The 27,411-nt window shown below is 29.9% G+C and overlaps 1 protein-coding gene across 6 annotated transcripts; it reads left to right on the forward strand.

The window, feature by feature from the left end:
* The first annotated feature begins 18,996 nt into the window (after window positions 1-18,996).
* LOC108333707 (tryptophan aminotransferase-related protein 2) lies at window positions 18,997-25,270 on the forward strand. Of its 6 annotated transcripts, XM_017569198.2 has the most exons (7): window positions 18,997-19,078; window positions 19,510-19,568; window positions 19,706-19,852; window positions 22,712-23,015; window positions 24,057-24,337; window positions 24,609-24,910; window positions 25,006-25,270. In XM_017569198.2, exons 3-7 carry the CDS (start codon window positions 19,764-19,766, stop codon window positions 25,194-25,196), a joined length of 1,167 nt encoding a protein of 388 aa, XP_017424687.1. In that variant the 5' UTR covers window positions 18,997-19,078; window positions 19,510-19,568; window positions 19,706-19,763; the 3' UTR covers window positions 25,197-25,270. The 6 variants fall into 6 exon arrangements, with proteins under 6 accessions (XP_017424687.1, XP_017424681.1, XP_017424674.1 ...); XM_017569192.2 differs by having other exon boundaries at window positions 19,012-19,078; window positions 19,510-19,852; XM_017569185.2 differs by having other exon boundaries at window positions 19,018-19,852.
* Window positions 25,271-27,411: the final 2,141 nt, after the last annotated feature.

Consider the following 27,411-nt stretch of genomic DNA (forward strand, 5'->3'; position numbering starts at 1 on the left):
TATTTTGGGTTACAACTATTATTTCCAAGTTTCAACCAAAAGATACTGTTGCTATATATATATCCAGTGTGCGCTGGGTGCGACATAAACATAGCTTGTTGCACCAAAAGTCACGTCCCTCTGCACGAGCTAATTATATATTCTACTTCTTACGATACGTTAACGTCAAGAAATACGGAGAAAAAACAAAAGCTACAAAAATCTCTTTTCCACACACTCATCTTTACCTTCAAATATCTATGTTAGATTATCTCTTTCTTACTTTTTCAATGTAATAAAAAATCTATTTATGTTATATACCTAAACTTAGCATCCGAATATATTTAAGTAATATAATATAAACATTTTATAATATTAAAAAACTGATTTATCATTGCTTAAGCAATAAAGAAGCGAGCTTATTGGTCTAATCATCAACTCATCTCAGAACGTACAGTCCCTGTTATTGCTTTGCATTTGTAATGATAATATTTGAAAGAAATAAAAAATATAAACAAAAAAACTTACGTAATTAATTTATAATCTATTATGTTTTTTCTTAAATATCTTTTTGACTTTGTATTAATGATGGTTAGAAATAATTAAGTAACCACATTAATTGAGGCTTTATCTAAAAGTACTTTTCCTTTCTTGCTTTCTAACTCGAGTGCACGTCTTGCTAAATAAACGTATTCTTATTGTATATTCACTGTATTAATTTAACGTCACTGATTATAGATATATTAAAACGGTTCCTACGTATTATATTAGTTGCAGATTAATTCTGTTCACAGTATATAGTTAAAACTTTATGTATCTTTCGATTTTTTCAACCAAATGAATTTTATTTATTTTTACCATGGCCCGAATATAATATAGAAAAAGTGAATCGTGACAGTCACCGAAATGTTTTGGATCCGCCAAGGTATCTAATCGTTCGCCAACACTATGAATGATTCGTAGAAAAAATGGTGCAACTTTTCAGAAAAAGGGAATGAATTTGTCGCTTTTTTTAATACCTGAATTGACAATGAATAAACGATAGAAATGAAGTTGCAAAATACATGCACGTGATTTTCTTTCTTGAACGTTTATTTAGAATGACCCCTACAGATATTCAAATATTAATAGTAGTTAAGTAGAAGAAGAGATTTTGTTAAAGTGGTGGAAGAGTTAGTATGAAAGGAGAGCGTGGGAGTGACGTTTTTCACTTTATGGATGGAAGGGTGTGAGAGAATGATGGGTGGTGTTGGAGGTTTGACGGGCTAAAAGGAAGGCATTGAGAGCGACCTTTGAAGTGCATAAGGGTCCCATTCTGTTTCCCTATTTCCCAACACCATCTTATCACTTCCCACACCTCTTTCAACCACCACTCAGTTTCACACGTCATCTTCATTCTTTCATTCCTTCCTTCCTTCATTCCTTCACTCCATGCGCCAACACATCTTCCAAATATCAATCATCACAGACACTTGTACTGTTCCAAATCCACGCATATATACCAAACCTCTCATACATTCAACCCTCATTATGCCTTCTTTTCTTAACAAAATACCTCCACTACTTCTTCTACCCTTTAGCTTCACCTAAGCATCAAAACCCCAACTTATAACTCATTTTTTATAAGATTTTCAATATCAAATCACTTTATTATTCTATTTTACATGTATTTGATTGTAATGTACGATTTTAAAAAAAAGAATAAAGTTGGATCCAAATTTTACGAAATATATACTTTTAGACTATGTTAACAATAAAAAGAGATATCCACACGTTAATTGTTACTAGGGATAGTTATACTCCAACTCAAGGATTTTATAGATTAAGAAAATTTGGTTTGACGATTGACAAAATCTCAATATAGTTTAAAGTTAATTATCTTATAAAAAATAAAATATAAAAACATAGAGGTTGAAGGTTGAAGACGATGTCGATTTTGTAAGTGGAGTTAATGTTTCATTTTTGTTAAGTCTTCCCAATTATATTTTTTTCAAAATATCCACTAATGATAGTAGAATCGAGTTCATTTTGCTAATTACAAGTATGATATTAAATAAAGTGAAAATTTTTAAAGTTTATGATTACTTTTAGAAAAGGAGTCTTCCATTTTGAAAAAGGTGACAAAGAAAAGGGCTATTACTAAAATACTTGTGTTTGAAAAACAAATGTTTTAATATAAAAAATATTTACGTGTAAAAATAAAGATAAATAATTAAAATTTATTATGAGATGAAAATCATAGATTTTTTAGAATCGAGTTGAAACATTATTTAAGTAAATGTCGTATAAAACTATTATTTTCAACTTTTAGATTAAAGATAATGAATCTCCACCAATAAATTTCCTTAAAAAATAAACATATCCAACAGTACTACAAAGTTTACCGATTTATAATCAAGAAAAGTTGGATGGTTTTTTTAATTGAAAAAAAAAAATGTAACAATTTAAAAGGAAAGTGATTTGACATCAAAATCACGCGTGTCCTTGAATTAGGATTGTACAAATCCTACCATAGAAAATTTCCCAGATAAAAGCTAAATAATAATAAAATAAAATTTAATTAGCTCTTCCAAAAGTATCATTGTAGTGCTCATATAAACTTCTTTATTAATTGTGTGTCTTAAACTTCAAGCTAATTAATTAACCTTAAAGACATGTCACCTACAAAATTATGACTAACTCGCAACGCAATTAGTTTTAAAATTTATCTCACGCACCTGATTAACACAATACTCCAACTCGTTAGTTCAAAAGGTGCTTCTTTCTATTAAAATACAATGACGTATCATAAATTCGCAATTAAACGCTTCAATGTGTTGTCTAATTTGTCACTTTCTAATGTTTTTATTAAACTAAGTTTTGCCTCTTCCTTCTCCACTCTTTTAATTAAACGCAATGAGCAGTCTAATTACTTTCATCATTCATCAAATAATTACACATGGCAATATTGTTAATCATTCCATAGTACTCTGTGTAATAAATTAGTTTGTCTTATCCACTACACACCACAAATTTATGTTGCTAAGCTTATTGTTAATACGTAAAGTAGCATAACTAAAAAACGGAGACCGTACGCTTAGTTTAAAAACACTATTGAATAACGTTTACTCAATATCGTGTGAGTTTAATTTTAATATCACGAATATTTATAAATTAAAATCCTGGTAATTTATAATTAGAAGTGTATTAACATATCACATTCAAGTTAATTTGATTTTAAATTAATGAAAGACAAATTTATTGTAATATCATATGTATTGAACTATATATGTACCATCATGTATAAATCGACCAAATCACATTAAATTTATTGTCTACATTAGAATGAAATCGATCGATATTTATTAGATTTAATCAACTATTCCACTAAGCTAAAAAGGTTAATAATAAGGTTTAAAAAAACGGGTCATGATGATTAGGTATACCTAATAAATAAAACCTATGAAGAAATTTATAAATATAGATTAAATGTATGATTATTGAGACTTTTGCGATACATTCATTAAATTATTAATTATTAAATCGTTCAAATTTCGAATTAATTTAAGTATAAGAGTATCTTTAGCAAATACACCAAATTGAATGAAAAGCACAAATAACAAGAAAAAGAGTTAAAGAATAAAAAAAACTATTAGAAATGAACAATGAATTTCGTATACCCGAAACAATATAAATAAAAATCAGAAAAAAATAAGAAAGCAGTTTATCTAGTGGTCAAATTAAGCTGATATGGATTATTTCCATTATTGGTTGTAAGCGTGTTATATAATTAGTTTCCTAGAGTGTATAACCTACTTTATCTATAGAAAGCGTAAGTCGTTTCACATTTGAGGTTTTAGCATTTCAGCTATCATAGCCTTTCTCTTTCTGAAAGGATAGAAAGAAATAGTAAATCCACCACCCTATAGGGATGTCTTGTCTTCTTCTATGATTATAGAACTATATATCAACATATTAAGGTCCTAATTGTGTTGATTATTACTGGTATCAAAGCACCAACAGCTCCACTTTATAGATACTAAACATTTAAAAGTAGGACCTTACGTAGTAGAATCGCACAATACCTAATCTAGCCATAGAAGATGGTATTTTTCTTATACAAAAATATATACATTATTAACCTTAGGTGAGTATTTTCAATGATAACGATAGGAACACCAATGGGATGAAAAAATGTTTACAAAATACAAGTGACGTGTAGGTTACCTTTGACGAAAAAAAAACAACACAGTAGCTCTAAACGACCATAGGGCCCAGCATCACAACCTTGTCCGCTAGAATAATAGTCAAAATTTGATACCTGAATATGGATACGCCTTCAAGAAAGTTGAAATTTAAGAATGCCGACAAACCCTAAAACTTTCCCTCCCATCAATCATAATACATAACTGCTCGTGTTTTCTTTTCATCCATATGAACATCAAAGATAAGATTACTGAAAATAGAGAGATTGTGCACGTTATGCATCATTTTGATTTGTGGTAGCCTCACGTGTGATACACCAATGAGACTTTGAGAAGATGGACCCATGTCACACGAGTCAATCACGGAACATATGGATGTGGTGGGCACCCCAAGAATGGATTGTTAATTAAGTGCTACAATGTGTATTATTATTGTTATTGTTAACTTAATAATCTATAATACGAGAGATGTTTCCTACTGTTGGGGACGCTTACGTGCTAAGATTTGAAGAAAAGGTTGTTTGTCTTTATCGTCTTGCACCGAGTGTAAACAAAAAGAGCATGTTAGCACAATCCAAGGAGAAGATTAAACTGTTGATTGTAGTTGATTGAGGATAATGGCATGTTAGCAACACAATAATAAAATAATAATAATTAAAGAATAAGAAATAGTTCTTAAAAACCCTATGATTACGTGAGTTGTTCTATATGAAGATTGAATGGTGGGTAAAGGAGGCATGTGAATTGCAAACAATATTTTCGGGGACAATATTATATGTGTTTGCCATTGTCCAAGTGGGTTTTGCTGTCTATGAGGAAAATAAGTTCTTTATCCTTTTTTCTTCCTGCACCCATGATTACTACTTGCGCTACCATTTTAACAAGAAAGGAACTAAATTACTCTTCTTCGCTGTACCATGTAGCTGCTCTCAACGGTTCTTCTTCTTCTCTACTGCACCTCCTACTGCACTCTCGTTTTTCATTGCACTCTTTGAAAGAGAAACAGAAAACGTTGAGTTTGGTGGAAGCTTGTTTAAGAAAGATTATACTGAAAGGCATCCATGTTTTGGAATGCCTATTCCATAATTCTTGTTGTAAAACACTTATTCAGGATATTTTGTTTCAGAAATCCTAGTCTTAAAAGCATCTCATGTTGATGAAAGGTAGAATGATGATTTTATAAATTATGTGGGTGGATGTATTTGGGGGTACATATAGTAATTAGTGGTTTCGGTAAAACGTCTGTCTCAATGCTAAGCACAGCAAGCGAAGGCTCCTTGAATAAAGTTATTTGGGCAAATACAACAGAACGCTTCTTATGTTTACACCTCCCATTTTACTGCATACACTGCTTGATTTCTTTCTTTTATTGTGTACCCATTCCATTATTCCCACATTAGTGTTGGATGAGAGCTTAGATGGTTTTTTGAACCCATTGTTTGGATTTTAGATTATGTTAAATAAATACTTAAAGAAATTGATAAGTGATGAACAATAATTAGGTTAATTTGTGATATAACCCGTTTCTTTTTTATATATTGGTAACAAAAATGACTAAAAAAACATTAACCATTCTGTAGCAAAATGTTTTATAACTTTGCTTTCAGTCAATGACAGGGAAAAGTTTTTCTATATAATCATTTAATGGTGAGTTATTTGTATTAAATATAGTATTAAAATTATTAATATTAGATACGGTATTCAAATTATCTATTTTTAGTTAAACTATTTATTTTAACAAATAAATTCAAATTACAATAAGTCAAAGATATTTTTTTTAGTTATCAAACTTATCCAATTATGACTCCATAATTTACGTGTGTTTGTTTGCGAATTGCACTCGGTAGGATTTAAGCAAACCGATTACTTAATCCGTTATATAAATATGGGATTAGTTAAGGTAATTAGACTTCTGATTTTTGTTAATATTAAATTCAATTGACAGTTGAGTCACTTGGATCACTAAAAAAATATTAATATTACTGACGGATTTTTACCGACGGATAAATATTTGTCGATATATTTTAATTTCCGACGAAATTATCGATGGTTTTTTACTCTTTTTTACCGACGACCAAAAGTCTTCGGTAAGGCCGTCGGTAAGTGACATGCACATTACCGGCGGATTTACCGAAGGCTTTTAGCCGTCGATAAGTGACATGCCCAAAGAGCGGAAATTTTCCCGCCCATTATTTCGCTTGATGACATTACCGACGGATTTATCGAAGGCTTTTAGCCGTCGATAAGTGACATGCACAAAGAGCGGGAATTTTCCCGCCCATTATTTCGCTTGATGACATTACCGACAGATTTACCGAAGACTTCTGACCGTCGATAAAAAAGCGGAAATTTTTCGGCCCCAGTTTTGCATCCAGTGCCAATATATGTGGTCTCCTCTCATTTCTCTCCAATCTCAGTGTAATACTTCTTCCTTCTCCATCGCCACTCCTCTCCACCGCCGCTCCTCTCCATCACTGTTGCTCTCTACCACCGCTACTCTCCATCGCCGCTACCCTCCACCACCGCTGCCCTCCACCACCACTGCCCTCCACCACCGTTGCCCTCCACCACCGTTGCTCTCCACCACCGTCGCTCTCCACCACCGTCGATCCATTTCAAAGTTGATTTTTGCGATTAGGAACATTTCTGTTACAAATCTGAGAATTGCAGAGAAACCCTCCATGATTCCCTATGATTTTAACTATTGAAAATAAATTGGTTGTTTGATTCTTTGGAAATTAGTTTGTTACTAGCGTGATGCTTTTTTGGTGGCGGAGTTCATGAAAACGAAAAAAAAATGACACAGAGGAGGAAGGAAGAAGAAGAAGAAGAACCAGATCGTGATAATTACCGACGGATTTACTGAAGGCCATAAGCCTTCGGTAATTACCGACGGCCGAAATATCCATCGGTAAAGATTACCGACAACGTTTTTACCGACGGTATTTTGACCGTCGGTAAACAACAATTACCGACGGATTTGAGACATTACCGATGAACTAGAACCGTCGGTAATATCAATTATTCTTGTAGTGGATTAACTTGGGTCAATTTAGTTGAGTTACTTGGATTGAGTTGAATATTTTGTCGATTTATTAAAAATTTTAATTTCACCGATCAGTCTAATTTAACAATATTCTACGTAAATTAATTTCAAGTTTTAAGTAAATCAACAATATTATATGAGTTACAAGTTGTTCTGGACATGAATTATATGACCCTCAACCAAAACATCCTGTCTTTTTTCTACTTCTCAGGATCCTTTTATATTAATTTTTCTTGTTAAATTTTCTTCAACTTTCATTATTCAAAAAATTAGCTCCAATATCATATCTAAAATTTTCTTCATTTATTTTGTGAATCTTCTCATATTTTTAAAGATTATTAACTTAATAACATTAAAATCTTTCTTATTAGATTAATATTTTACTTAATATATGATATGATTGTTCGATCAGTGAAGGACTGAACGGTCGGACTAAACGGTCAACAAGTTTATCCGTTTCATATAAAACTATCGATAGACTAATCATTCAGACTTTATACAAAGTTAACACTAAAAATAATTATACTAATCCTAAAAGAGATCATTATTATTTAAATCATAATAAGGTCAACATTATTTAAAAGTGTATCTCACAATCTATAAAATAAGATTTGACATCTAAACAGTTAATTATCTTTTATTACCCATTGATTACTGTAACATTTACGTAAATGTTAACTTTAAAATTGAAGTGTTTATTAAAAGTAATATAAGGATCTAATCAAACAGTTCAAAAAAACCTAAAAACCCTAAATCGAAACACCTAATAATCCAATATTAAACCTACCACCACATAACTAAAAACTAATGATTAATGAAATAAGTGTCATGCAAAATCAATAAAAATATTTACAGGAAAAACACATCATATCAATTTTATTAAAAAAATATTCATTAGTATTAAATTGATTGCTTCATTGAAAGAATCGATATAATATGTTTCTTTCAATGATATGACTGATGTAGTATGACAATCTACCATTTCAAACAAATACCAACACTCTATATTTGATTACGAAAAAATAAAATTCAATATTAATCAATCTAATAAATACTAAAATTTTATATAAACATTAATGTTTATGAGTATATCAAAATTGACACAGAGTAATTTACATGTAAACTAATCATAATTATTGCACTAAACTTAAAATACGGATCTCTAAAATTAAAAATAATCAGTGTCCAGAGTCAAATAATCCGAGACTCAACACCAACAGTTAAACATTAACAAATTTATCTGTAATTCACTATTAATATTAAATTTAAATATTAATTTTCTAGATAAATTAAAAATCTGATTTTTAATTTAAATCTTAAATTGTAATAAAAAGTTGAATTTATTTTATAATATAATCTTAATATTAATATTAAAATTACAAGTTGTAAAAATACATAAAAAATGAAAATAAAAGTAACATGTGGTACGGTTCCTCTTAGGGAATGTTGTGGCGGCGCAGTGACTCATGATGGGGGTTTCCTTTTGGAGAGGATAAGGATCGACAAAGGTAAAACTGGCCTTGTGGGACCCAGAGAAGCGCATGGAGACGGACCAGCATAGGAGTCGCTAGAGAGCAGCTGGAGAGCTTCTAAGCGGTGGCAGCAGAAAGGAGCAGCGGCGATGGAAAGGAGCAACGACGACGACCCAACAACAGCAATGGCAAAGGGTTTTGGTTACCGGATGATCACCACCGGCGAGACACAACGGAAACACGAATCAGAACGAACGGAAAACGCAATAATGAATGAGACCAGAAACACATAAGCATCAATATAAAAGAAAAGCGAACGTAGAGCTCAATAGTGTTAAAAAACACCCTATTATATCATATGTTTGTTAAGCCCAACTAATATTATATCTAATATAAAATAATTTTTTTAAAGTATCTTTTTCAGTCATACTATTACATTTTTTTTGTACTACAGTGTAATTTATCATTTCTTACCCGATTAAATTAAAATTAATGTAATATCTATTTAATATTAATAAATATTTCGGTAAAAAACTAAGTGTCTTTTATCGAAGATAAAAAATTATCACAATCTTTCTATAATTAAAGATTATGATTATCTTTACATTAAAATAAGTTCTATATTCTTAATTATAATATTAGAATTTTATTTATAAGTAAATCGATTATAAATCACCTTTATTTATTCAAATTGAAATATATTTGAGTTACAAAAATAAATTTTTGATTCAAAAAATGTTAGTTAAGTCGATGTTGATACGACCATTTTAGTTACATCATCCTTAAAACTTTATTCATTTGAATAAATTTGGAAGAAAGTGATTGAATAGATTTAAGAGGATTTAAAGGTAAATTTTTTTGTTGTTTATTTGAATGAATTTGAAGGTAAGTGAGAATGAATTTGGAAGTAAATTTTTTAATTTGTCACATCAATCGAATCCTACACTAATTCACACAAATTTTACTTCCAAATTTATTCTTGCTTACCTCCAAATTCACTTAAATAAACAACAAAAGATTAATTTTCAAATTCTCTCAAGTTCTTTTAATCCTTCTCTTCCAAATTCATTCAAGTAAAAAAAGTTAAATATTTATTTTATACGAGAAACAATGTTAATAAATTTGTTTACCATTAGTATTTAGTGAAATGTAGTTTGTGTTACAGATTTTTTTTTATTAATAAAAAAGTAATTTTTTAAAATTGAGTCATTAAATTTTTACATGAATTTTATGTAAGATTAAAAGTACCTTATCCCATGTCGGCAAGTCCACCACAATAATGGACAAATTTTAGGATACGAGAGAAAACATTTAAGTAAGATAATCACTAATTTAATTTTTAAAATAATATTTTAAGATATAAATACGATTTAAAAGGCAAATAGTTGTACAAATATAAAGTACTGTTTATAACGAGTTTTCTTAATGCCGAAATAATTAAACAATTTTGTAAAACAAAATATTTAAAATAATATAACAGTGAGCTCGGAATTTTGCTCATCCACTCACGTAGATAGCTCTTGACGTGGCAGGCTAGAGAACACTTACGCTCTTTATCAAACACGTAATCCTTTATTCACCACACGTCTATATAAGCATTTAAATTATCGAAAGGAGGAAACAAAACTAACGAAAAGGTCTTTAAATAAAATATTTGAAGTAAAAGGATAAATTATATACATTAATAATTATTTATCAAACGTTAACCTAACCTAATTTTGATATGGGAGTATGTTATATAAATATCATTTGGAAATAATTCCCCGGACAACCTTTGAACTGCCCATAACACCTAGACCTTAATCCCACGTGAAACGTAAAATAAGTTAAAAGTTTTCCTAATTTCATTCCTATGCACAAAAATCTAACAAATTTGAAGGTTACGGCGTTGGCGGTGTTGTAATCCCCACCACTGCCGGTGGATGCATGATGGATAAGTGGTGGGATATTAGTGTTGGAAGTCTCTCATGCCAAATTTATAATATATATGAGTTCAAATCTCACTTTACAAGCTGGTTTGTGAGATTGAGTTAAGTTTAAAATTCATTTTTTAATATATTATCAGAGTTACGAATAAAACTTATTCTAGTGAAATCTATGTAAGTATTCCTTTCCACTTGCTATTAGACCATTCATTAATTTCTATTATTATAAGTAAAGTGTAAATCTCACCTTACAAACCGGTTTTGTGGGGTTGAGTTAGGCTTAAAAACCAGCTTTCTAATATAGTATCAGAGCCAAGTTAGAGCTTATCCTAGTGATATTTCTTTTTTCTTGGGTATTTCTGTTTCACCCGTTGTTGGGCCGCTATCGGACCATCCAATTTCTACTATGACGCTCGAGATGTCTATATCTCGGCGTGAAGGGGGTGTGTTAGAAGTCTCACATCCATTAGAGATAAGACCAAATTATAATATATAAGTGAGGTGCATACCTCACCTTACAAGCCGGTTTTGTGGGGATGTGTTAGGCCTAAAACTACTTTCTAATATGGTATCAAAGTCATGGTTAAACTAAGATCAAATTATAATATATAAGTAAAATGCAAATCTCATCTTACAAACTAATTTTATGGGTTGAGTTAGCCTTAAAACTTATTTATAAAATAGCACCGTTGGTGGACACGTGAGTTGCAAGCATTGGACATAAGTGGATATAAGCCAACCTTTGTTCCTTCGTAAAGTGTGCTAATCCCTTGTTAATGATGGGATTCATCAAATTTTGAAGTGGCAACAAATAAACGATGAATGACCAAACTAGGATCCTTTGTCACCTATTTTGGAAGTCCACTTTCTATCATTACTTCTTTGACCATAAAATAGTGGTGGGATCACGATCACTCATTTGCATAACACTTGGCATAAAAATGAGTGTGACACGTCATTATTATGATGCATTTATATGATGGGGATCCATGTATAAATTAGGCAATTGTAAGTTTTAAGTCGTTTTATACTCTCGTTTCACTTTACCTAATTGACCTGTTTCTTACCTTAAGGCTCACCGCAATGCTAAATATACATTTCTGATAAAATTACCACTTAAAAATCTTAATCATTATCATTACTAAACATGCTTGTAGTTGTCAATAGCAGCACGGAGATATATAAATATATATGTATGTTTATAATGCGGGTTAGATAATGCTTGTATGTACGTCTATTATGAATAGTGTGTGTTCCCCTAATGAGTTGGAACATGCTCTAAATGGTGACAAAAGTGGATTGTGTTGTTTGTTGGTATAATTGTTGGAATGAAAAACGCATGATGAACACACGTAGTGGTGGATGAAATATTAGCAATTTCGAATTATCTTTTCAATGTCTTCCCAATAAGTGGCTACACAGAATCTCATGATGCAAAGTCTAACTAATGCACCTTCCACTCAAAAAGAAAGAGAAGGTAGTTCTGGAAGAAGAATATTCCAATGATATTTTTAAGTTTCCCAAACACAACTTCAACAACTCAACTTCACTTTAAATATATGGCACGTGAGATTTATACTCATTAAAACTAATATTCCTTCTTTTCTTCTATGCATCTCCACTATTATGTGTTTCGTGGCCATCATTACTTTGCCTTATATGTAGAAGATTTTTGGAAGACTTGTCAGCTTCTAATATATATATATATATATATATATATATATATATATATATATATATATATATATATATATATATATATATATATATATATATATATATATATATATATATATATATATATATATATATATATATATATATATATATATATATATATATATATATATATATATATATATATATATATATATATATATATATATATATATATATATATATATATATATATATATATAAAACAAATAAACCCATGACAAGTCACATTTACGTTATATGACAATTTAACACGAATTTCGCGTATAAACATTTAATATATGATTGCTATGTTCAAAATGCCTTTTCAAACCCAAATAAATTTTGGGACCCGCTATCATTGATCAACTCTCAATGTTGGGTCTCAACGTGTGATTAGGAATAGGAAACGTATACTCGTAATCAAGGCATGAGCAAGTTGAAAAGGACCATCATCATACACCAAATCCAAGGGCTTAGTATGCATGTTTATGTTTTGCTCTCCAGTATTTTAGTTTTAGTAAAAATTCACTTAAATAATAATGATATAAACTGTAATTTCACTGTTACATTGAAACAATTTTTTTATATAAAATTATTATCCATGTAATATTTGGTGTAAATTATACCAATGTTATCAAAATCGACATATACTTTCTAATACTTGTTATGTTATTTGTTATCTTTTATGATTTTTTTTTGAAATTGAAGCATATTTGCTGAAATTTTATAAACAACATGTGGGAGCTAGTTATATTTTTTTGTTAGATTAAATTTTTGTAAATGGATTTGTAGACTTAATTAAAACTCACTAATTGAATTAGTTAATTGTTCAAACTTGAATGTGAATTTTAAAAAATTATGATGAGAGAAATTGTTTGATTTTTTAATATGTGGATTGATATTTTTATCCTATTAATTTTTTATTGTTGATTTCTGATTTTTTTTTTCATTTTTTAATCTCTGAACTTTAAAACTAGTTTTGTACATGAAGGATATGAAATATTGGATACAATATGAATATATGTTCAAGAGAATCAAGGAAGGTTCGACTTAACTAGTATATTATATTACAAAATTTAAATAAGTTTAAAATATTTGATTTTGTAAACGACAGATAAATTCATATATAATTTAATATAAGTAGGAGAAAGACTATAAGACTCCTCAATAACACATGACATTTATATCAACCAATTTAAAATAAAAGGTTAATGGGACCTAAGTGGGATAGATGATTCGAATTTCATGTATTAAAATACACATAAGAAAAGGATAAAACAATTATAAAGGGAAATTTTTTATTAAATTGAAAGTCTAGATTAGTGACATGGTTAATAAGATTAGTGATATGATTAATAAGTATTTGTTAAAAATTATACACCAATGCTTTTACATAGATTATCTTGATAATATCTAAAGTACAAAACTATGTTAAATATTTAAAAGTAGAATTTGACTATCTATCCCTATTATATTTTACTGGAATAAAAGACATAAGATAAGAAGATATTCTTTCCTCTGTTAAAATTTTGTTAAATATTAATTATTAGAATTATTATCTAGTTTAGAATTCAAACTTAAATTTCTCATGATATCCTTGAAGAAAAAGGAAAGAAAATAATATAAAAAATAACGTATTGATTGCAGGAAAAATGAGTCGAAAGAAATTGAAATTGTGAGCATGAGCTTTGTTCTACTGGTGTTCCGTGGCCATAATGAAATTGGTCCCTTGTGCTGTGCGCCTCCATACAGAGGGCTGATTTCGTGGACCCTGAATCCGGAAAGGTCAAGAAGGCCTCTCAAAACCACTGCACCACTTATCCAACTTCCACAACCCTCTTGCGTCAACATTAACTTCTTTTTACCCTTTACCTTTTAATCTTCTTATTCAATATACTACAGAGATAAATTTATATATTTGAAATTAATTTTATCTTTTATCAATTAATATTTTTAATAAAACTTTTAATAATGTTTAATATTTAATTTTTTATTCAAACCATTTATGTAACAATCTAAATCACCCTATACATATATTAATTTAAATCGTTATTAAAATAGAAGAGTAAATAAATGTAAATCTGTATAAGAAGTCTTCACTGTCTCACAATTATAAGAATTTTTTTTGAAAAATATAAAGCTTTATATAAGGGAGAAGAAATTCATAATACATGAGGATATAAATGTATATACACTGTTGTTATTTACCAACCGTCTGCGTGATCTCTATTCTCGTATATCGATACAAATATAAGATAATTGTAAGTGAAATTCACATTCAATAAAAAAAAAAAAGTAAGTTATTAGAATTATAACAATCATTGTCATAATTCATTTAAGCATATCTTACATAATCTTTAATATTCAAAACATATATATCAAGACACAATCCTCACAGCTTAATCATCAAGTATAATCTCCTCACAGCTTAATCATCAAGCATAATCTCCACAACTCAATCAATACCTAATAACAAGAAACAAATGTTTCTCAGAGCATAATTCCCGCCACATCAATCATCACAACACATCTTCACGGCATGAACATGATACATACATTTAACTCTTTTCCGAAAGATCAATGTATTGAGTGTGCACCCTGTCATTTCTATCTCTTACTTTTCAGGAGCTATAGTTATATATCTACATCTTTCAACAACATCCAATGAATACGACAATATTAGGTAGAGAATTAAAGCATGATAAACTAAATTTTTATATTAACAGTATATAAAAATCTATTTGAATTCAATTTCCACCAAGATAGTATTAGAAAAATCTATACATAACACTTTTCATTAATGAACAATAAGATGTAAGGAACCATTTTTATATTTTTATATTAAAACATTTACATCTTAAAAAATAGCTGAAATGAACTACAGACGGCAAGGAATAACTTTTAAAATTGTATTATTTTAAGATGTAAGGAACCATTTTTATATTTTTTATTTCGTACTCTTGCACATGTTTGAAAAAATAAAATAAAAGTTATTTTTCTTCACCATCCATCCAACCTCTTCCATGAGATGTCATTGCTAACCGTAGCTTCCATATCATCAACCAGACTTGTCGACGGTGTTGTCGCTGGCGACTATGTCAACCTATCTACTATCTACTATCGACCTCCATTTTCATCCTTCACACAGCAAAACTAACCCAAATTGAAGAATTCATCATGTATCTGGCAGAAACAACATTTCAAGACAACAAAATAGAAACAATGCATGATGATGTCTCTTCCTACAAAACCAAGATAACATGATGGGTACCTACAAAAGATTCTCCTTTCAGGTTTTCCTAAAATTTGTGAGAAAAACCATACATACACTAAAGACCAACCATTACCAACCCAACCAAGATCCTTTCGAGGATTTTCCAAAATTTGTGGCCAAGAACCCCACACTATCTCCCTTCATATTTCTCCTCCCTGTCTGAATCAGAGTCAGCAAAGGCATGAACAAACCCTTTTGTTCTAGTCCTATTAGCCATTGTTTTAACCATCAACCTCTTTCGCATCCCATTCTCCTCATTACCAAAGCTATATATGTTGTTCTCCAACAAGATACGTGAGCAACACATGGTAACAATAGTATTCCCCCTTCCCCGCCACCATCAACTTCAGCAGAGGGCTTCACCGCGACGCCATGAAACCTCATCAAGCAATCCTCGTAGCACCTCTGGTATTTGTGGAAATATATATTAATTTATATATTTTAGACAAAAATGTTGATTAACCATAGCTAGCATTGTCTAAGAAAATTAATGAATGAATAAAATATTTTATTTTAAAAATAATAATGTTTTGTTTTCTTTGGAAAAGGATTAAAATAACAGCTAGGATTAGATGCAAAAGAGAAAAGACAATCTCTTTAACCAAAATATCATCAAAAGGTTTGCCTGAATAATAATTAAAAGTCATAAGGAAAATATGTGGAAGGAAAAAGAAAAAGAAAGGAAAAGACTATGTTGTTTGAATTAATAAAAGCAGAATGAAAAACAAAGAAAGAAAACATTTATAAATAATTTAATTAATATAATAAATTTAAAAGAAATTGTAAAATGATATATTTATAATGACTAAATTATTGTAGCTTAATTTTACCTAATATTAAACATTATTATTATATTATTATTAACAGTTGAATTGTTATTATTATTATTTTATTTATTTTTATTATTTTATGACTATTTCTATTTATATATTTTATTATTTAATGATTTTATTATTATTATTTTATTTTTATTATTTAATGATTTTATTAATTATGTTACTTCAAAACGTAAAGTAAATTATGTATATAAAGATGTTTTATTCTTTTACATAATGGATAATGTTGTTATCCGTCATGGATTATATTCTGAAAACCTGAGAATTGTGATTTTTTATTTTTTATTTTCACTTTGGTTGTGTTTGAATTGACCGATAAATTTAACGGATTAAAACTGAATGTATTTGAAAAAAATGAAAACTGAATTTGGCATTGTTTTAATTAAGAGAAAGATGATAAAAAAGGTTTATAAAGGTTTATTAATGAATTAATTAATGTGAATAATAAAAAAATGTTTTTTAATATAAAATGTATATTTAAGAAAATTAAATTTATTATTTTAATAATAACAATACCAACAAAATATGTTTATAAATATTCAAGTATTATTTATTATGTTTGAATAAAAATATATTAAAACTATTTTATTATTTTTATTTAACTTTTTTTTTGTTTTATGTTATATTGTGTCTTGTTTTCTGGAAAAAAAAATCACATATTTTACTGAGTGTGTTTTCATAGCTGAAAACAAACACAATTAAAGGAAAAGATCCCTTAAAGTAAGTAGAACATATTGAAAGCTCACTTCTTTCATACCTCACACAATACACTTACCAAAATTTATTAAGTTTGCTATTGAAAGTAAAATATTAAGAATTAATCTATTTTTAATTTTTAAATTTTGACTTAATGTTATTTGGTTCTAATCTTCAAAAATCATGCAATTTTGTTAATTTAATAGTGCTAATTTTTTTATGTATCAAATTATATTTTAGATTAATGTTTGAGTTAGGTATATATGTTAACCCAAGGTAGCCTATAAAACAATAATAATAGGTATTATTAAGTTAAAAAAACTATATTTATGTATTTTTAAAATTTAAAAACTAAATATATCAAAATTATTAATAATTATAAATTTCAATTATACATCAAAATATAAAAAGTACAGAAATACACTTATAATGTATTATCAACGTACATTATCAACGTCATGTTACTTTTATTCCTCTTTTGTTACAAATTAGAAAGTCCCTCAAAAGTAATAATTATGTAAAATTATTTTCACATCTAGTCACACACTTTTTTTCTTATTTTTCCTTTCATTACAGATGGTAAATCACATAAAAAAAAAGTATATGATATTCTAATTATTATTTTTGGTCTTTTTATGAATTTTAAGAAGAAATTAAAGTGAGGTTGTAAGAATATATCTAAGATGCTTTCTAGTTACTCAATCTTTAAAGTACAAATAGAAAAAAGAAAAATCTTTAAAGACATTAAATATATGTTATCTATACTATTATATAAAAGAGATTATTATTTTTTATATATTTCTAATTTTATCCTTTACGTATTTTTTTTAAATAAAATGATTGTTTTACCTTTAAGAGACTTTTTTTTATAAATTTAACCGTTTTTGTTTTCAATTTGATTGTTTTTTTTTCAAATTTAACTATTTTTTAAACTAAAATAACTATTTATAATAAATTATTATTTTCAAAATATATGAAAATTATCTATAATAAAATTGTAAAAATTATTTATTTTTATAATTATAATAATAATATTTGTTTTTGTTATCATGAATAGAAAAAAATTATTTAAAGACATTAAATATTTGTTACAATTTTAAAAGTAATTAGTATAAAAATAATATACATTAGGATTATATGTAAGGAGGTGAAAGTTTTAATCACTTGTGATAATGAAAGTTTTAATAAAAATGATATCAATTAACCATATTTCAAAATCATTTTTACTTCCTAATTATTATATTGATGTCAATTATATGAACACACTATTTGATATGCCAACGAAAATCTACATGTGTAAATATTGTGATGAATATTAATAGATAAAAGAATATAAGTAGATAATAAATATAAATATTTAATTATTTATTTATGGATAAATGAATGCGAGTATCATGGTAATTTTTTGAGTATTTATTTTTTTAAAATTTGAGTAATCAAAATGAAAATATTAGTAAAAGAAATAGTAATTATTTAGAATTTGAGTTTATATATTTTTATATTTTTAGCCTATGAATTGAAATTATCTTGTAAAAGATTAAGTTTCTAAAATTTATATTGGTGTAACTAATTTAAATTTATTTTTTTAAAATCAAATTTATTTATATTAATATTTTATTTAATTAATTTATTTGAATTAGATTTAAAAATAACCTTTTATTTAAGTTTATATTTTAAAGATTTATTTAAAATAATTTTATATAAAATTTAAAAAATAAAATATAGAAGTATATGTGGAAATATTTATGAATGTGAATAAGTATAAAAAATCATTGAAAATATACTTTTACGGTATATCCATAAATAGGGAAATGTATTTTTTTTAGAGGAAATAATAAGAGGTAATTACTACGACACCCACACCCCCACCGAACCTATTAGTAATATGTTGGCAGCACACAGATCATTGAAGACAAGCATGGCGTTACTGTTTTCAAGATCCAGCATCGGAAAACTGTGAATTTTCTGGTACAGCCAACTCAGAATTTTTGGGTTACTGTGATAATATACTGTCTCATAAACTATCTTCTTCCCTTGGTTCTCACTTCAATACCACAATCACAATCTCCTCATTTAATTTTTAGGAAATGTGTTATTATTACCAACTCCCCTTTATTCCCTACTTTGCTTCGGCTCTGCTGTCTCCAATATCATCTTCTCTGTCTATTGCCACTTTCTCTATTAAATCCCGGAAAAGGTTTTTGAAGATTTTGAAATTCGGATTTCATTTCTAAGTCTCCCCCTCTCACACTGATTCTCCATTTCCCGGTTTCTTAGTTCAATCTTTTCCGTTTCATACAGATACTTTTGTATTACCACCGACCCAAACGTCTAACTTTTAACATCTCTACCAAACACTTGTCACTCTAGCTCTTTAATTGCTACCATTTTTTTAATAGGTCTCAGTGATTTCAAGCACTATAAAACGTGGACCATACCAGACACTGTTCTCTCCAAGGTCTTCCTCTATTCTGTTTTCATTTCAGTTTTCTAGTGCTTTGTGTTTTGCTGGAAAATGGTTGCAGTTCCATCTCTGTTTTCCTTGAGGCACTTGCTGGTGCTGTCTCTTGCCCTGAATGTTAGTCTTATCCTTAGAGCTCTATATCACGAGAGGGGAGAAGACAACAAGTGGTGGTTTTGCTTCAAGAAGAAAATGATGGAAGATGCAGAATCATGTTTCACTACATCTTCAACCGCGTCTCTCCACAATTCTACTCGTGAAAAAGTCATCGACTTGGATCAGTAAGTGAAAGCTAATCTAGTATTGTTTCTATCTTGTTTCCTTAATTTTGTCAACATGTCTGCATTACGGCTGCCAAGGTAGCTAATTTTAGTGTTGTTTGGGTGTGCAAACAACTTTTCAAGATTTTTTAGTATCGTTTCGTTACCCTTTTAAGAATTCCTTTTGGAGGGAGTGGGAATTAATTTCCCGGTAAGAAAAGCACAGAGAAGTAAGGTTAGATTATGTCACTTTTTTTTTTTTTTTCAGAATCTCCCGCTACACCTTAGCTAAAACCATCGAGTTTAATGTTGAAAGTATAAAATACTGGTTATTTTTATACAGCAAAAGTATTTCTTATTTTGGAAAAATTTATTAGATGTTTCTGAATAGTTCTTATTAGACAAGGGTTCCATTTTATATAAAATTCAAAGGCTTGTCGTCTTGTTGTGAGAGGATTTGCTGCTTCTGTTACTGTTACAGCATTGCTTACGTTGTGCGTCTGTGCTTTGCTTCCTGCACTAGTTCCTGGGAAGGACAGGGACAAGTCAGAGTCCTGGGAATGATTTTTTATTTTTAAAACATGTCAGTGACATTATGACATATACAAAAATAAATAAAATATCTTATTAGAGAACCTCCTCCATTAAGTTGCATTTAAGACCATGCTCTGGTCCAATCCATTTATTCCATAAATGAATTAATGGGATGCTTGTATAGTCAGATTAATCTAAATGAATATGCATCATAAATTCGTGCCATTAAATCAACCATAAATATATTCTTATTTAGTTTTAACAAATTTATTTCAAAGATATTTTTCATTTTGCAATAAATGCATTTTTTTTAGTTATTGAAAACTGTTAAATGATTTATATTTCAAACAAAATATTTTTTATTTCAAGTTTTTTAATTTTACGATAGAAATATAAGCAACAAACATGACTGGAAATGGAGTCCAGTAAAAGGTTAGCGTGTATAAAATAAGTTTATATAAAATATACAATAATTAGGGATCACAAGTAATATTTTGTTTTATTGTGACAATTAGATAATCTGAACTGTAACAAAACAACATAGTTTTTTATTCAGTCATTTAATTTGAATTAATCACTATAATTTTCAAAATCTAAACTAAATCAATTAATTTAGCTTTATTATAAATTTTTACCAATCCATGTGATAGACATCCATATTTGGTGTGCATGTTGGGACCTGATCGGAGCACGCCAAGCATAGTGTTTAACCATGATATTGGTCATCTCTCTGTTTCCAAGTTTGGAGCGTCAGAACTTTTTTAACATAAATAATTAACAAATTTGACACATACAAATTTTTATATAATTATTTTTTTAATAATTATTATTATTTTTAAATATAAAAATTAATTATTTTATTTTTATAATATGTGTCAAATAAATATAAATATCAATCACTCTATCATTACTTCAAATATTTTATAGCACTGAGAATTTTATTAATTAAAATAAAATACAAAACAAACAAATTTTTATCTTAAATTGTTAATTTGTAACAAAAGGTTTATTTATTTTATTAAAAATTAAATTTTATCCAGGATGAAAGTGATATTAATAAGTTATTGACAGGTGAAGCAAATTAAATACCTAATCTACCTATAAACAGGGTGGTGCCGATAGAGTCTTAGCAGCACTAGACAGAACAGTAGGGCTGTTGTACAAGGAGTCTAACGTAGCACCATGGGAGGTCCATATTTTTACTTGACCAAGAGTAATAATAATAATAATAATAATAATAATTAATAATTAGTGTTGCTGTTGTTATGATGTTTGTTAAGGTAGTGGTGGAGCTGAAAGTATTAGAAACCTGGACATTGTTAAGAGCAGAAGGTAGAGCAATTGGTATTACCAAAGAAGTCGGTGGGGGCCATGTGCCTGATGCGCGGACAGCAATAGGAGGGCACCCTTTTGGTGGGCATTACTGTGAGCAAAAGACTTATGATGTGAATGAAAGTGCGCCTGGGGTTGTGAATTGCGATGAGAAAGATCTTTACAACTTTTGGCCGCCCCAATTGTGAAACACTCAAATGTTGCTGTTTAACTTTATATGTGTCTTCTTTTTCTTGTTTCTTTTTCTTTTCTCCGTTTCCTTATGGGTCGTCTGGATCAACTGCTTCGTGGGCCCTCCCTGAATGGAACTCCATGTCTAACGTATTTTGTCTTTCCTCACCTTAGCATGCCACACCCCATTCATCTCATCTATAATATGCAGATGCCATTTCCAATCATCTATCTATCTATCTATCTATATATATAATCTAATCTACTATTATTATCTATCATTCTATCTATCTAATCCTATATCATAGACCCTTGGACCAAACATTTTTCTTATTACCTTATCCATCCATAATCCATGCAGCCATTAACTTAACGCTATCTGTTTCTCCATCCATCTCATTTCCTTTCTTTTCTTACCTGCCCCACTGTTTCACTGTTTTCGCAATCTACCCTGCTTATTTCACATACACTTTTCTAGGGCAAAGTAAAGACTGTTCTAGGCCATTCATAGCATCACGTTGTTTCAGATTTCAGATATCAGATCATGCCCTACATCTACATGGGTCGGTTATATTATATTAGGCACTTTACAAGAAGAAAATGACACAGATACACCATGCTACATGACGATGGGATAAAACAAAACGCGGTGCAATCATATTTCAACTTTATTTGTAATTATAGAAAATGATGAGCAGAGTATAATAATGGAAAATTTTACTAGATCTTTTAGTATGCATGCATATCTATTTTATACTTTCATTATTTTAAGTGTGATTAATGATTATTTTGTTTAGCTAGATTGGAGATGGTAATTAAGTTTACAATGTTGATGATATGCAGTGGTGACCCAATAATGTATGAAAGATTCTGGCGACAAATGGGTGACAAGACTACAATCACAATTCCAGGATGGCAATCAATGAGTTATTTATCTGATGGCTCAAACATTTGCTGGTTTTTGGAGGCTGAGTTTGCAACGGAAGTGGTGAGGTTGCACAAAGTGGTGGGCAATGCTGTGACAGAAGGTCGCCATGTTGTTGTTGGGACAGGTTCCTCTCAGCTAATTCTGGCTGCCCTTTATGCTCTGTCCTCGCCTGATGCTGCTGAACCAATCAGTGTTGTATCTGCCGTGCCCTATTATTCGGTCAGTCATGCATGATCATCCATAAGTTTCATAAATATAATATTTCTACACTTTAACTTTTTCTTTTTTCTTTTTTATCTTAGAGGAATAATGTGCTCAATAACTAAACTCATAACATGCAATGAAAAAGGACACATAATTTAATATTTCAAAAGGGTAAAAACTTATTTCTTTCTTTCTCGTGTTTCTGTAGCTAGTATGAAGTGTCTCCTGAGACTTATTAATTACAGTCACATGGTCGGTGGACAAGTTGATTTAATGATTTTTAAACAAGTGGTTAGATGTTTAATACATATTAAAAGATATCAGTTATTTAAAGAAATATTTGGATTTAGAGAGATTAGTATCTCACTTCCGGTGAAGATACTGTGTTCAGAAAACACGAAAGTATTCGAGAGAATTTAGTATTTCGATATTTTGAAGTTGTTTTGTAAAGGAATTATCTCATGTGGCCATTACCGAATCTGCCTCCTCATTTAGTTCTTCTCGTGTTTGTCTTCATCAATGTCTCTCTCTCTGATGGGCCTGAACCCGATCACATGAAGACTTGTGGTGAACAGTCGCATGTGCCAAACTGAAAAGGACTAAAATTTAGGTTCCAGACTTGCAATTTATAAAGTACGCAAGGGAAAAAGGGATCTGGCTAATTAAGTATTTATTTAGAAAGAAAGAATCAAGCTATGCACCCCTTGCATATTTTTTATGAAAAAGTTTACGTGATTGGCAAACTCAGGCTCATTAATTATCTGGGGACATCAGAAAGAGTGTTGGATATTTCTTTTATTTATTATCAGGGGAGCGGCTATAATATTGATTTTGAATATTTAAAGTTATTCTTTCTAGTTGGACGTGCACTCACAGAAGAAGAATTCTAAACTTTCCTAACATTTTAATATTGTAATGCTTTTAACTTCTCAATTGAATAATTCCATGGTGGAACAGTTGTGAGATAGGAAGATGTAGCAAAGAAATACTGTTGGCTTGTTTTTAGTTTGAGCAGTTCATGCTTAAATGTTGAATTGAGGAATTATGTACTTGCAGTCGTACCCCTCAATGGCAGATTACCAGAAATCAGGCCTTTACCAATGGGCTGGTGATGCAGAGAATTTTGACAAAGAAGGTCCTTACATTGAGCTGGTTACTTCTCCCAATAACCCTGATGGATATAGAAGGAAATCAATGGTGAACAGAAACCAGGGACTATTGATTCATGACCTTGCCTATTATTGGCCACAATACACTCCAATATCATCCCCTTCAGATCATGATCTCACGCTTTTTACTGCCTCAAAAACCACTGGTCATGCTGGAATGCGCATAGGGTAAGTTCATAACAATGCTTGACCTGCCTCAACTGGGCATAGTTTTTTATTTGGTGGAAATGAGGGTGTTGATTAATGAAAAGTTCTCCACTTTATAACGATGTAGTTTTAAACAATTATTCAATCGTGTGTTATACCATTTAAAAACTTCTCTGCTAAAACCTTCTGAAATTATATCAAATGAAGAACATGTGATAATGCTTGTGAATTATACTGATATCAAGTGATCATATAAATAATTTTCTTAGAAATTTTCTTCTCATAATTGTAGGTGGGCTCTTGTGAAAGATAAAGAGGTAGCGAAGAAAATGACTAAATTCATAGAGCTGAATACAATTGGTGTCTCGAAGGATTCTCAACTGAGAGCTGCCAAGGTTTTAAAGGCTGTCTCTGAGAGCTGTGGAGAAGAAAACCACAAAAACGGGGAATCATTTTTCAAGTACAGCTACAACCTCATGGCACAAAGGTGGAAGCAACTGAGGGAAGTAGTTGATGCCGGTGATATGTTCACAATCCCCCAATTTTCTCCCGCATTCTGCACCTTCTTTGGTAAAGAGACGGAGCCTCAGCCTGGTAAATTACTGATTAACAAATTGTACATTATTAGATTTTCATGTATGGATGGATATGATTTTTTACCCCTTTGTTATATTGTACCTATGTTGCAGCTTTCGTGTGGTTGAAGTGCGAGGGAGATGTTGAGGACTGCGAGACCTTCCTTCGAGGACACAAAATTATAACCAGAAGTGGCACACAGTTTGGGGCTAGCCCAAAATATGTAAGAATTAGCATGTTGGATACAGATGAAACTTTTATACAGTTTATAGAGAGACTATCAGCCATACAGGAGCGAGAATGAAAATTTACCCCTTGTGTATATCATATGTAAATATATATATGCACAACAAATAAAAGGTGATAGTTCATATGTAATATTCGTGAGTGCAATTTTTGCTGATCCATGCATAACAGTGTTTTCTTAAACGCAATATCGGTCTTGGGGCTCATTCAAAACGAAGTCCAGTAAACTAGACTAATAAGTTTACCTTAAATACCGTAAGATTGATCTTATAAGACGCCAACATAAATTCAATTCGTAAAACATTACACTGAATTTAAACCCTATTTGGGTCTAATTATTTGCTGAAGCATACAAAAAAACAAAACACTCAATTCTTCTTATAACAGGCTTCAGAAATCAGAGTAGTTACACAACGGGTGTTGCTACTGGTAGTAAGTATTTGGAAATAGAAACAATATTTACAATTTATGAGTAATTTTAGCGTAAGAGACCTGATAAAGAAATAAAGTTGATTTTTAATACGTGAAAAACAACAATATTTTTAGAAGGAAAGAACCGAAAGTAAATAATAAAGGACGAGAGGTAGAGCAGCACTCTTAATCAGAAAAAAGGAGAATTCAAGATAAAAGTATTTTTCGTCAACTTTTCAATAAATGATTCCTGCTTCTATCGCAGTATGGTTATTATTTTTACCATTATAAAGCAAACTTAAGAGTAGTTTGAATTCCTTTCATGGTTAAGGAACATGCAGTCCGTATTGACATATCTTGTCTATTACCAAGAATGTGACCTTTTCACAAATAAATGGTGATTGTTTTATTTTTTCTTGATTGAACTCTGGCCCTGAATGTACCTGCTATACTTTTATTGTCGGAGAGACTGAATGTGTGTCATCACAATTCATACGTCATTAAATTTTCCATTTCAACCCAGAGAGAGGAATTTTTTACTGTGTGCTTTACTTGAAGCCAGGAGATTACCATCGAATACACTCCCCTGCTGATTGGAACATTCTTGTGCGCATGCATTACATAATTTCATCACACTGGTCTTTTAATTATAAACATTATCTTTTTTCTTTGATGTTATTTACTTTTTCAATTCTTGATTGATTTGAATTGAATCATAAGCTTTATGAATACCTAAGGCATCGAGTGCACCATTGATAGCATAATTTTAATGAGGTTATGATATTTTATGAAGATTTGGTTGTGGAAATAGGTTCAATAAATGCAGAGTAGAAAGACTGCTTGTGGTATTTGTCTGATTTATATGTAACTAGACTTCTGCTTGCTTTATCAGCCTTGCCATCTCAAACATTTAAGAAAATGAGGCACCTGATGGTTATTCTCTTTCTCATGTTACAGAAGACACCATTTGGATATACAAGGAAAGATGTCCTGTAAATTGGACTTGGGGTTACTTTACCTGACATTGGCTTAAAAAGTGGATTAGAGGTACTTGCTTTTTTGCTTATTCAACATCTTTTTTGTTTTTTTAATATTTTTTTTTACTTCAATGTCTTTTGCTTATTCCAATTCATAAGTGAGAAAGTACGTAGCCTGGAGATTATTAACAAATGGATCAGGTTCCTTGTAAATAACGCAGTTAGTGTACCTTCTTTGAATTGCTTTTGGCTATGATGCAAGGAATAACATATAGATAATTCACGCAACTGTTCTTGGTATGCTGTATTGATTTCATCAATTCTACTAGGTATACCTAAAGTTAATTCCAACATTTGGTTTATTTTTTGTAATGGTTATGTAAATAATGCAAAGTGTATTGACTCTTATCTTTCCCAATAAACTTCAATAATATTATCTATTATTTATCTCTCTACACAGTTTCAGAAACATCAATGTAATTATTGTTGTTATATATTTGCAGTGAAACTTTGTTTAGTTTTACTCAGATTTTCACACTAGTTAAAAAAATTACGACTTTGATGTTTTTTAGTTTTTGATGTCCAAAATCAGACCGGTATCATATTGGAAAACGTTAATTTCACGTCAGATTATATCACCAACATCAAAGTACGTTGAAAAACTATATAAATCGACGTCCTATGATGTCCAGCGCAATCCCTTCATGTTTAGCGAAAGATCCAGATGGTGGTATGTGGTTAGTGGAAAAGGAATATTTGATGTCTGAAATTGGGATCACAATGACGTCAATATAGCTGAGCCACACCTTCTTGCTCAGCAAAATTTTCTCTATGGAACTACAAAGAATTTGACGTGGAACTTTGTACTTTCTCATCAAAATTTAA

The sequence above is a fragment of the Vigna angularis genome, chromosome 1, assembly GCF_016808095.1.
Source record: "Vigna angularis cultivar LongXiaoDou No.4 chromosome 1, ASM1680809v1, whole genome shotgun sequence".
In the NCBI taxonomy this organism is placed as follows: domain Eukaryota; kingdom Viridiplantae; phylum Streptophyta; class Magnoliopsida; order Fabales; family Fabaceae; genus Vigna; species Vigna angularis.

What these genes read in the sequence shown, in the direction of transcription:
- LOC108333707 (XM_017569192.2), top strand. Translation starts at nt 19,626, where the DNA reads ATGGTTGCAGTTCCATCTCTGTTTTCCTTGAGGCACTTGCTGGTGCTG. An exon ending in AAAGTCATCGACTTGGATCA is followed by an intron (nt 19,853 to 22,711) that starts GTAAGTGAAAGC and finishes GATGATATGCAG; the next exon opens with TGGTGACCCAATAATGTATG. An exon ending in CTGCCGTGCCCTATTATTCG is followed by an intron (nt 23,016 to 24,056) that starts GTCAGTCATGCA and finishes ATGTACTTGCAG; the next exon opens with TCGTACCCCTCAATGGCAGA.